Genomic DNA, 12954 nt, shown 5'->3' with positions numbered 1-12954 from the left:
CAAGCCAGAGAACGCCCTAGCCATTAGTACACTGACTGCCCTGGTTAGGCATTAGGCCACACTGGGGGATCAGTAGTGTGTTCCTTGGGATGTGCTGTGAACAATAAGAAGTGCCATTTTAAAAAATGGCCTCTCATTTACGTATATTGCTAACATTCTCTCATTCAAATAAAACCAATACCTTGATGGGTTCCACATAACGGGATCCCTTGATAGTGGAAATGGTGGTTAAACTATCTTCCAGTTGAGCGATGATCTCTTCTGTGGACCCGATGATCAATACAGTGTAGGTATCTACCTGATGAGCCACCAGCTTGAAGCTAGTTTGATTCCATAGGCTGGTGACCTTTCCCAGCATGTTTTTCAGAGTGGCTTCACTGGTGGCCAAGGCAGAGATGTTAATAATCGCTTCCTTGTGTTGAAATACCTGGAAGAAGGTTTGGAAATAACAAATTTTCAAACTCATTCAGGTACTCACTACCTGAATTCAATGCTTTCCTATTGTAAAGCACTTGTAAAGACTCTGGTAGTCAAAATAGGATCAATATATGGAGGTGCAAACTGAACATATTACACAGGAAGTTGTAGACTGAATATTACACAGGAAGATGTAGAATAAACATATTACATAGGGAGTTGTAGATTAAACATATTACACACTGAGTTGTAGACTGAACATCTTACACAGGGAGTTGTAGAATGAACATTTTACACAGGAAGCTGTTTGGACTGAACCTTTTACACAAGGGATTACATGGACTGAACTCTTCCCTGGAAAAAGGAGATTGTGGGTTGAAGCCTCATTCAGGAGAATATATTCAGTGATTCAGTGTTTGTGTGTGTGTTTGGCTGTATATATATATCATCTGCCCCATTTTTGCACTATGTGACTCCATGTCAAATTTTGTTTTGTCTCCTGCAAAGTGTCTTTGGATATTTCCTTACATTTAAGTTGTTATATAAATACAAGTTGTTGTTGTGTTTGAGTGTGAACTTCTGGGATGAGTGCGTGTTGTGTACCAAGAGTCACACATAAAAAATGTCTACTTGTTTGAGATATCGAAGGGCGAAGACAGAACCTCTGTAAAGATGGAGGGATAAGGGATTAGACCAAAATAACGAAAACAAGGATTCACTCCATGGTTTATAAGGAGTGCACACATATTGTAAAGGAAGCAAGGAGCAATGAGAATGCTGTGTTGGTTTTTCAAACTCTGCTCAGAACACAGTAAACATTTACAAGAGATGTTTATGCTCATATCTCCTGAACCCATTAGATCTGTCAGCCCTTGTGGGGCATGTCTTACCCTCAGCTTGGTGAGGCTTTCAAGTGTGAAGCTTTTAACCCTGATTGATCGACCAATGGTGTACTCAATGGTATCCCAGTGCTGGGATTCCAGCCAGGGGTTCCTCAAGGCCACAATTATGGGCAGCGTCTCTTTAAAGTCAAAGACAGCCTGTTTCTGAAGAGGAACGATATCATTCGCTGGCAATCCTAAAAGAACAAAGAAAACCTTCTCAATAATAAAAAGGGATCTGAGCAATAAAAAGATGAGTAGTCACTGTGCAACAAACTGCTTCAGGCAGCACTGGCAACAGAGAAACTGGCTACCATTAACAGGACAATATCATGGCAGGAAAGGGTTATTCATCAATGAGCAGTGCTATAAACTTACTTTCCAAGCCCTCAGATTAGTTTTCAAATCAGGATCATTTGGTGATTGGCTGTAGCCTAACTTGTAAAGCAATAGGGTTAGGGTTAACATGGCCTCTCATTCTTTTGCCAATTATCTGAAACCTGTGCCCTTCTTACCCTCCCAGCCATGGTGCATTGGCTTGTGGTACTACTGGAACATAAGAGCAGGAGGAAGCCATTTAGTCTCTCAAGCCTGTTGTGCCATTCAAGGAGATCATGGCTGATTTGTGACATAGCTCCATATCCCTTTGCCCCATATCCCTTAACACATCTGCTTAAAAAGTTTATCAATCTGAGTTAAACCTAGCATCAATTGCCATTTTTGGAAGAGGGTTCCAATCTTCTACCATCCTTTGCATATAGAAATGTTTTATTAATTCATTCCTGAGAGGTCTGGTTGGAATTTTTTAGGCTTTGTTCCCTAGTCCTAGATTCCCCAATCAGCAGAAATAGTTTTTCTCTATCATATTTGTTCCCCTTAATTTCTTTTGAAAATTTTGATAAATCATCGCTTATCTTACTAAATTCCACCTAATACAACTCTAGGGTGGAATCATCCCAGGTTTGCATGAAGTACAATGGCGGGCGGGAAAAAGGATGTTTTACCCGCTGGCCGCAATGGCGGGTTTTCGAGCCATATCATCCCACTCCCGCCTCATTAATTATGCATTCACAGGAAACATGGCGTTTCACTGGTGGGCAGCCTCCGATTCGCCCACCATGTCGTCACCTAGCCACTTCCTCACATCAGGCGCCACATTTAAAATGCAGCCACACACATGCCTCTCAGTGCTTCCAGCCCAGGAATGCTGCACAGAAGACCTGGCCCCAAAAGGCAAGAAGAATACAGCCCCCCGATTCTGTGATGCATCATTGGAATGTCTTTTGGACACCATGGCCTCTGCCCCCGTTCTGGCTGCAGGAGGGGCATCAACATCACCAATCTACCTTGGGAGGCAGTGGCAGCGGTGATCAGTGCCAACGCTGCCCACAAGAGGTCGGCCATCCAGTGCAGAAAGAGGATGAATGATCTCATCCGTGCTGCCAGGGTAAGTTAACCACCTCGTCAGTTTCATACACTCACAAGCTCATTGCACATTCACTGGCATCTCACTCACTGCCAGCTCAAGCGACTCCATCACTCAATCTCTCACACACACGCTCACATCTCCATCTGGCCTCATCTCCCCTGGAGAGCGCCTCCTCATCCCATGCATGACTCCACTCAGAACACACACACATACCTGGCATCTTTCTCATTTGGCCGGGCATGCGCCTTCCTCACACTCTGTCCATCTGTCTTTATGCAGGACAAGATCACGCACAATAAAAGGGAGAGGTCCCAGACTGGGGTTGGAGTGCCACACATCAAGGTCCTCACTCCCTTTGAAGACCGCTCGTTAGAGCTGGCCGGGGAAGGCATGGACCATTCCTGCTGCGAAGGTGAGGTCTGGTGCATCCAAGTGAGGATCATGCATCAGATCATCCCTCTGGGAACTCAACTGTGAGTCCACTGTTCTATGTACCGCAGCAGCCATGCACTAATATTATCCACTTTCTCTCACAGGCACATCAGCCACGTCAACCTCAGGCAACCTTGGCCCCGACTCTAACGCCAACAGAACCTCGGATGAGGACCCTGAGGATAGCACCCTCGAAGACCCATCAGAGCACTCATTCACACCCTCCACAAGTGCAGCAATACACACCTCAGTGGGACCAACTTGTGCAGTAGGCTCAGGTCACTATCTGGTGAGTACAGAACACAAACTGTTCCAGAGTAGGCGGAGGCAGGGACCCCAAGGTCGCAGGCACTCGGAGAACTGCTGGAGGCAAGGGGTCTGCTGAGTCTGAATCAGATGATGAGGCTCTGGACTCGATCCTCAATCAGTTGTTGGAGTTGCAGTGACAATCACGGAGGAGCAGGAAGGGATGAACGCTGCACTCCTCAGATTGCAAGGCACGATGTCAGTCCGAGGTGATCGTGCCGTCAGGCCAACACACCGAAGTCAACGTTGGCGGGATGGCGGCTGCCATGGAGACCTTGGTCCAGGACATCTGACCTGCACGGTTGTGCGGGCTGAACTCCATCACTGATGCTATAGTTGGCCTCCAGCAGTGTCAACACGAGAGGGGTGCAGGGCAGCTCGATCTCAATCCAGCTTTCCCTTCTCCTCAAGGTGTCAGCCAGGGGTCCTCGGACACCCACATGGAGGAGGATCAGCAGGTGCATACCCTGGGGCCATCCACCCAGGTGACTCTGGGAGTATCTAGCCCATCCGAATCCCTTCTTCCTGTGATCCCACCAAATCCAGCTCCATGGGCTGAGGAGAATGCCATTGCCACACTGCAGGAGCCTGAAAACAGGCCGGGGCGCCTTCCCAGTCTGGTGACAGTGTGGTCCTGAAGGTTCATCTCACTAAGGATGCCATAGATTTAGGAGAAGTTAAAATTTCCCCACTCTATCTCCATGATATGTCCTTGCTCACAGAGTGCAAGCGAGGTGTCATCAGGCAGGCAGGAGTCAGGCATTCACATAAGCTATGTGAGGATCAATGGAGTGTCCCCACTGCATGTCATCATCATCCTCCTGGAATGTAAGGGATATGGGTATCCGCTGCATCTCCATGGCAGAAGCCTTATCACAGAGGGTATGTGCATTCCCATCAGCCTGACAGGAGTCAAACATTCACAGATGCAATGTGAAGATCTGTGGTGTCTCCTCACTGCGTGTCGTCATCATCCTCCATGAATCTAGCAGCTATGAGGGCCTATCGAGACAGCCTGCCTCATTTGGCCAGTGCGAGGGCTTCATCGCCATCATCCTCGCCTTCAAGGACCTCCTCACCCTCACCCCGATCGACAACCTCCTAATTGGAGGAGGGGTGCAGCTCCTCCATCTCATCCTCAGCCAGCAGCAGGTTGTGAAGCACGCAGCAGGCGATGATAATGCGTGACACCCTCTGTGCACTGTATTGCAGGACTCCACCAGACCAGTCCAGGCGCCAGAACCTCATTTTTAACATCCCAATGGTTTGCTCCACCAGAGTGCGAGTTGCAGCATGAGCCTCGTTGTAACTTCTCATGCTGCAGTCTGAGACTGTCACACAGGCGTCATCAGCCACATCCCCTGCCGGTAGCCCTTGTCCCCGAGGAGCCAGCCCTGCAGCCTCTGTAGACCATGGAAGACATCAGGGATCTGAGGCCTACTGAGAATGTAGGAGTCATGGACAAATTTGCTGCATAAATATCCCCAATCTCAATGATGGAGGAGGCCAGCACATCAGTGAAAAAGATAAAGCTGAAGCGTTTGCAACAATCTTCAGCCAGAAGCACTACCACCATGCGAAATGGGATAGATTTCAAACAGATCAAGCAACTCAAGACTGGGCATCCATGAGGCACTGTGGGCCATCAGCAGCAACAGAATTGTACTCGAACACAGTCTGTAACTTCATGGCCCGGCATATCCCCCACTCCAACGTTACCATCAAGCTAGGGGATCATCCATGGTACAATTAAGTGTGCAGGAGGGCATGCCAGGAACAGCACCAGGCATACCTAAAAATGAGGTGTCAACCCAGTGAAGCTATAACACAGGACTACTTGCATGCCAAACAGCATAAACAGCAAGTAATAGACAGATCTAAGCGATCCGACGATCAATGGATCAGATCTAAGCTCTGCAGTCCTGCTACATTCAGTCGTGAATGATGGTGGATAATTAAACAACTCACTGGAGGAGAGACTACACAAATATCCCCCTCCTCAATGATGGGGGAGCCCAGTACATCAGTGCAAAAGGTAAGGCTGAAGCATTTGCAACAATCTTCAGCCAGACGTGCCAAGTGGATGATCCACCTCACACTCCTCCAGAGGTCCCCAGCATCAGAGATGCCAGTCTTTAGTCAATTCAATTCACTGAACGTGACATCAAGAAACGGCTGAAGGCACTGGATACTGCAAAGACTATTGGACCTGACAATATTCCAGGAGTAGTACTGAAGACCTGTGCTCCAGAACCTGCCGTGCCCCTAGCCAAGCTGTTCCAGTAAAGCTACAGCACTGGCATCTACCCGGCTGTGTGGAAAATTGCCCAGATATGTCCTGTACACAAAAAGCAGGACAAATCCAACCCGGCCAATTACCACCCCATCAATCTACTCTCGATCATCAGTAAAGTACTGGAAGGGGTCATCAACAGTGCTGTCTAGCAGTACTTGCTTAGCAATTACCTATTCACTGATACGCAGTTGGGTTCCGTCAGGGCCACTCAGCTCCTGACCTCATTACAGCCTTGGTTCAAACATGGACAAAAAAGCTGACCTCCCGAGTGAGGTGAGAGTGACTGCCCTTGATATCAAGGCCGCATGTGACATCAAGGAGCCCTAGCAAAGCTGGAGTCAATGGGAATCAGAGGGAAAACTCTCGGCCGGTTGGAGTCATACCGCACAAAGGAAGATGGTTGTGGTTGTTAGAGGTCAGTCATCTCAGCTCCAGGACATCACTGCAGGAGTTCCTCAGGGTAGTGTCCTCGGACCAACCATCATCAGCTGCTTCATCAATGACCTTCCTTCCATCATAAGGTCAGAAGTGGGGATGTTCGCTGATGATTGCACAATGTTCAGCACCATTCACGACTCCTCAGATACTGAAGCAGTCCGTGTCCAAATGCAGCAAAACCTGGACAATATTCACGTTTGGGCTGATAAGTGTTAAGTAACATTCGCGCCAGACAAGTGCCAGGCAATGACCATATCCAACAAGAGAGAATCTAACCATCGCCCCTTGACATTCAATGGCATTCCCATCACTGAATCCCCCACTATCAGCATCCTGTGAGTTACCATTGACCAGAAACTGAACTTGACTAGCCATATAAATACTGTGGCTACAAGAGCAGGTCAGGGGCTAGGGAGCCTGTGACAAGCAACTCACCTCCTGACTTCCTAAAGCCTGTCCATCAGCATGTGTGCAGGAAGTGTCTCCAGCTGCAGCTCCTGGAAGTCCGGGTTTCGGAGCAGGAGCGGCGGCTGGGGACACTGTGGAGCATCCGCGAGGTGGAGAGTATTGTGGATAGCACGTATGGAGAGGTGGTCACACCGCAGGCTAAAAGTCCACAGGCAGGAAAGGAATGTGTGACCACCAGGCAGAGCAAGAGGACTAGGCAGGCAATGCAGGAATCTCCAGTGGCTATGCCCCTGCAAAACAGATGGACTGCTTTGGACACTGTTGAGGGGAATGGCCTCTCAGGGGAAAGCAGTAACAGCCGAATTTGTTGCACTGCAGTTGGCTCTGCTGCACAGGGGAGGAGTAAAAAGTGTGGGAATGCAATAGTTATAGGGGATTCAATTGTAAGGGGAATAGATAGGCGTTTCTGTGGCCGCAAAGGAGACTCCTGGACAGTATGTTGCCTCCCTGGTGCTCGGGTCAAGGAGGTCTCAGAGTGGCTACAGGAAATTCTGAAGGAGGGAGGGGGTGAACAGCCAGTGGTCATGTTACACATTGGTACAAACGACATAGGTGAAAAAAGGGATGAGGTCCTAAAAGCAGAATATAAGGAGTTAGGAAGTAAGTTGAAAAGTAGGACCTCAAAGGTAGTGATCGCAGGATTACTACCAGTGCCATGTGCTAGTCAGAGTAGAAATAGCAGGATATATTGGATGAATATGTGGCTGAAGAGATGGTGTGAGGGGGAGGGTTTCAGATTCCTGGGACATTGGGACCAGTTCTGGGGGAGGTGGGACCAGTACAAACTGGACGGGTTACACCTGGGCAGGACCGGGACTGATGTCCTAGAGGGAATAGTTGCGAGAGTGGTTGGGGAGGGTTTAAACTAAAATGGCAGGGGGATGGGAACCTATGCAAGGAGTCAGAGGAAGAGGAATCGAAGACAAGAACAAAAGACAGAAAGGGGAACAAGAAAAGTGATAGGCAGAGAGATCAAGGACAAGAATCAAACAGGGCCTCAGTGAAAAATAGTGGGAACGGGACAAGTAATGTTAAAAAGTCAAGCCTTAAGGCTTTGTGCCTTAACGCGAGGAGCATTCACAATAAAATGGATGAATTAACCGTGCAAATAGATATGAACAGGTATGATATAGTCGGGATTACGGAGACATGGCTGCAGGGTGACCAGGGATGCGAACTGAACATCCAGGGGTATTCAGTATTTAGGAAGGACAGACAAAAAGGAAAAGATGTTGGAGCTGCATTGCTGGTTAAAGAGGAAATTAACGCAATAGTGAGGAAAGATATTAGCTCCCACGATGTGGAATCTGTATGGGTAGAGCCGAGAAACACTAAGGGGCAAAAAACGTTAGTGGGGGTTGTGTATAGACCCCCAAACTGTAGTGGTGATGTTGGGAATGACATTAAACAAGGAAATTAGAGATGCATGCAATAAAGGAACATCTAATTATGGGTGACTTTAATCTGCATATAGATTGGGCAAATCAAATTAGTAACAATACCGTAGAGGAGGAATTCCTGGAGTGTATATGGGATGGTTTTCTGGACCAATATGTTGAGGAACCAACTAGAGAACAGGCCATCCTAGACTGGGTATTGTGTAATGAGAAAGGAATAATTGGCAATCTAGTTATGCGAGGCCCCTTGGGGATGAGCGACCATACTATGACAGAATTCTTCATCAAGGTGGAGAGTGACGTAGTTGATTCTGAGACTAGGGTCGTGAATCTTAACAAAGGAAACTACGATGGTATGAGGCGTGAGTTGGCTATGATGGAATGGGAAACGTTAATTAAAGGGATGAAGGTGGATAGGCAATGGCAAACATTCAAAGAACAATTGTTTATTCCTGTCTAGTGCAAAAGTAAAACAGGAAAAGTGGCCAAACCATGGCTTACAAGGGAAATTAGAGATAGTATTAGATCCAAGGAAGAGGCAAACAAATTGGCCAGAAAAAACAACAGACCTGAGGATTGGGAGCAAAGGAGGGCCAAGGGATTGATTAAGAAGGGGAAAATAGAGTACAAGAGTAAACTTGCGGGGAACATAAAAACTGACTGTAAAAGTTTCTATAGGTATGTGATGAGAAAAAGATTGGTGAAGACAAGTGTAGGTCCCTTAGTCAGAAACAGGGGAATTTATAATGGGGAACAGAGAAATGGCTGACCAGCTGAATACATGGATTGCAATGGTTCAAGAAGGTAGGTCACCACCACCTTCTCAAGGGCAACCAGGGATGAGCAATAAATGCTGGTCCAGCCAAAGAAACCTACATCCCATGAATGAATAAAAAACAATTGAATATGGAGCAGTCTTCAGCCAAATTGAAAATGTATATGATCTGATCAGGGTAGCCATTGTTCTGCAGGATGCCTTTGATGTGCCCTATTTCAGTATCAAGCTTGTACGGTGAGCAAATGGCTCGAGCCCTGTTTACCAGGTTGCTGATAAGACCAATCTTATGGCATGTGGAAGTGTAAGAATCCCAACGTGCACATTGATCAGTGAAGGTAGGCTTGGGATAGGCTATGGTAGAGAACACCTTGGCAGATTTCTCAACCAGTACATCAAGGAAGAGGAGTTCATTTGACTGCTCCATTCCAAAGGCGAATTTGAGCACAGGGTGGAATCCATTAAGACATGTAAGTGAATTATTACATGCAGCTGCAGATTTAAATGAAGCAAACGTATCATCCACATATCGGAAATATGCAAGGGGTAGGAGGTTAGGCGTCAATTCATCGAAGACACGTTTCTCATGGAACCCAACACCACCACCTGGAAGCTGCCCCCCTCAAGCCACTCGCCTTCCTGACTTGGAAATATATCTCTGTTCCTTCACTGTCGCTGGGTCAAAATCCTGGAACACCCTCCCTAACAGCACTGTGGGTGTACGTACACTACATGGACTTCAGTGTGTATAAAATTATGAGGGGCATAGATAGGGTAGACAGGAAGGAACTTTTCTCCTTGGTGGAGGGATCAATAACCAGGGGGCATAGATTTAAGGTAAGGGGCAGGAGTTTTAGAGGGGATGTGAGGAAGAATTTTTTCACCCAGAGGGCGGTGGGAATCTGGAACTCTCTGCCTGAAAGGGTGGTAGAGGCAGAAACCCTCATAACATTTAGGAATTGTTTGGATGTGCACTTGTGATGCTGTGGCATGCAGGGCTGTGGGCCTGGTGCTGGAGAGTGGGACTGGAGTGGTTGGGTGCTTGTTTGGCCGGTGCGGACTCGACGTGCCGAAGGCCTTTTTCTGTGCTGTGGATCTCTATGACTTTATGATTCAAGAAGGCAGCTCAGCACCACCTTCTCAAAGGCAATTAGGGGTGGGAAATAAATACTGGCCTAGCCAGCAATGCCCACATCCCATGAATGAATTAAAAAAATGTACCGATTGTACATTACCGCAGGAGCTACACTTCACATGGTATTTAATTGACTATAAAGTTCTTTGGGATTCCTGAGGTTGTGAAAGAGAGAAGCTTAGCAATCCTGTAACTAATGGATCAAAACTCTGCAGCCCAGCCACATTCGGTCGTGAATGGTGGTGGACAACTAAATAACTAGCCAGAGGAGGAGGCTCCACAAAAATCACCATCCTCAATGGTGGGTAAGCCCAGCACGTCAGTACAAAAGACAAGGCTGAAGCATTTGCAAGCATCTTCAACCAAGATTGCCAGTTGGATGATCGATCTCAGCCTCCTCCTGTGGTCCCTGGCATACAGATGCCAGTCTTCAGCCAATTCAATTCACTCCACACAATATCAAGAAATAGCTGAAGGCCCTGAGAGAAATCCAGCAACAGCGCTGAAGACTTGTGCTCCAGAACTAGCCACGCCCCTAGCCAAGCTGTTCCAGTACAACTACAACACTAACATCTAATCAGCAATGTGGAAAATTGCTCAGGTATGTCCTGTCCACAAAAAGGACAAATCCATCCAGGCTGAGATTGGACTGAATGGCCTGTAATTATTCGGTCTCCCCCGGCTCGCATTTTAAACAAAGGTACAACATTAGCAGACCTCCTATCCTCCGGCACCACACTTGCATCCAGTGAGGATTGGAAAATGATGGTCAGGCCTTCTGTTATTTCCTCCCTGGCTTCTTTTAACAGCCTGGACTACATTTCATCTGGCCGTGGTGATTTATCCAACTTCAAGGATGCTAACCACATTAATACTTCCTCTCTCCCTATGTTTCTCACATCCGATACTTCACAGTCCTCCTTCTTAACTAGAATATTTTCATTTTTTATGAAGACAGAAAGTATTCATTAAGAATCAAAACAACATCTTCTGTCTCTACTCATAGGGTACCATTTTGGTCTTTTATGGGCCCTACTCTTTCTTAAGTTATCCTTTTACTTTTAATGTATTGATAAAACATCTTTGGGTTCTCCTTGATTTTGCTTACCAATATTGTTTCATGCACACTCTCTGCTTTCCTAATTTCCTTTTTGATTTTATTCCTCCTCTTTCTATACTCCTCTCAGCTTTCTGCAGTATTGAGTTTGTGATGTCGGACATAAGCTTTCCTTTTTTGCCTTATCTTACCTTGTAAGCTCCTTGACATCCAGGGGGCTCTAGATTTGGCCGTCTCACCCTTTTTGTTTGTGGGAACATGTTTACTCTGAACCCCTTGAATCTCCCCTTTGAATGCCTATGACTGGTCTGACACTGATTTATCTTCAAGTAGCTGTTTCCAGTCCACTTTGCTAAATTACTCCTCAGCTTAGTAAAATTGGCCTTGCCCTGATTTAGAACTTTAACTCCTATTCTATCTTTGTCTTTTTCCATAATTATGTTAAAACTAACTGAATTATGATCAGTACCACAAAAATGCTTTCCTACTGCCACCCCTTCCACCTGCCCAGCTTCATTTCCTAAGGCTAAGTCCAGATCAGCACCCTCTCTTGTTGGACTTGCTACACGCTGCCCAATAATGTTCTCCTGAATGCACCTTAAGGATTCTGCTCCCTCAATTCCTTTCACACTAAAACTATCCCAGTTAATATTGGGGTAAATAAAATCCCCTATTGTTTTTGCACTTCTCAGAGGTTTGCTTCTATATTTGCTCTTATATCTCCCTCTGACTGCTTGGGGATTTATAGTACACTCCCCTTCTCTATCTCATCTGAAAACCCTGTAAACAGGAACCGTTGAACTTCCATTCCTTAAGCCATGTTTTTATAACAACTATGATATCATACTACCACGTTTCGATCTGTGCCCTCAGCTTATCGGCTTATTTGCTATATACTTCCTGCATTGAAGTATATACCCTTGAACACTGTTCTGCCTTCCATTTTCCTTTCTGATTTTCTCCCAACTGAATCTATCCTCAGGTCCCTGTCGCCCTGCCAAGCTAGTTTAAACCCTCCCCAACAACACTAGCAAAACGTCCCACAAGGAACTCAGTCCTGGCTCTATTCAGATGTAATCCATTGTGCCTGTACAGGTCCCATCTCCCCCAGAGTCAGTTCCAATGTCCGAAGAATCTGACCTCCATCAACCATAACCATCTTTCTTTGTGCTAGGTATGACTCCAACCAGCAGAGAGTTTTCCCCTTGATTCCCATTGACTCCAGTTTTGCTGGGGATCCTTGATGCCACACTCAGTCAAATGCTGCCCTGATGTCAAGGGCAGTCACTCTCACCTCACCTCAGGAGTTCAGCTCTTTTGTCCATGTTTAAACCAAGGCTGTAATGAGGTCAGGAGCTGAGTGGCCCTGGCGGAACCCAAACTGGGCCTCAGTGAGCAGGTTATTACTAAGCAAGTGCCGCTTTATAGCACTGTTGATGACCCCTACCATTACTTTACTGATCCAGAGTAGACTGATGGGGCAGTAATTGGCCGGGTTGGATTTGTCCTGATTTTTGTGTACAGGACACACCTGGGCAATTTTCCACATTGCCGGGTAGATGCCAGTGTTGTAGCTGTACTGGAACAGCATGGCTAGGGGCACGGCAAGTTCTGGAGCACAAGTCTTCGGTACTATTGTCGGAATATTATCAGGGCCCATAGCGTTTGCAGTATCCAGTGCTTTAAGCCATTTCTTGATATCACGTGGAGTGAATCAAATTGGCTGAAGACTGGCATCTGTGATGCTGGGAACCTCCAGAGGAGACCAAGGTGGATCATCCACTCAGTACATCTGGCTGAAGATTATAGCAAATGCTTCAGCCTTATCTTTTGCACTGAGGTGCTGGGCTCCCCCATCGTTGAGGATGGGGGTCTTTGTAGAACCTCCTCTTCCACTGAGTTGTTTAATTGTCCACCACCATT

At 46.7% G+C, this 12954-nt stretch overlaps 1 protein-coding gene across 1 annotated transcript in view; it reads right to left on the bottom strand.

The window, feature by feature from the left end:
• The window catches only part of LOC144681154 (dynein axonemal heavy chain 6-like), a gene marked incomplete at its 3' end in the record, with an annotated part of 934896 nt that overhangs the window by 785876 nt on the left and 136066 nt on the right, over positions 1-12954 (bottom strand). Inside the window, exons 17-18 of the mRNA XM_078542881.1 lie at positions 1308-1495; positions 176-427 (exon numbers count right to left, since the gene is read on the bottom strand). Coding sequence (XP_078399007.1) covers positions 176-427; positions 1308-1495 — 440 coding nt within the window. The remainder of the gene's footprint in view (positions 1-175; positions 428-1307; positions 1496-12954) is intronic.

Source organism: Cetorhinus maximus, chromosome 5 (assembly GCF_964194155.1).
Source record: "Cetorhinus maximus chromosome 5, sCetMax3.hap1.1, whole genome shotgun sequence".
Classification (NCBI taxonomy): Eukaryota; Metazoa; Chordata; class Chondrichthyes; order Lamniformes; family Cetorhinidae; genus Cetorhinus; species Cetorhinus maximus.
This window is presented reverse-complemented; position numbering and strand designations above follow the sequence as displayed.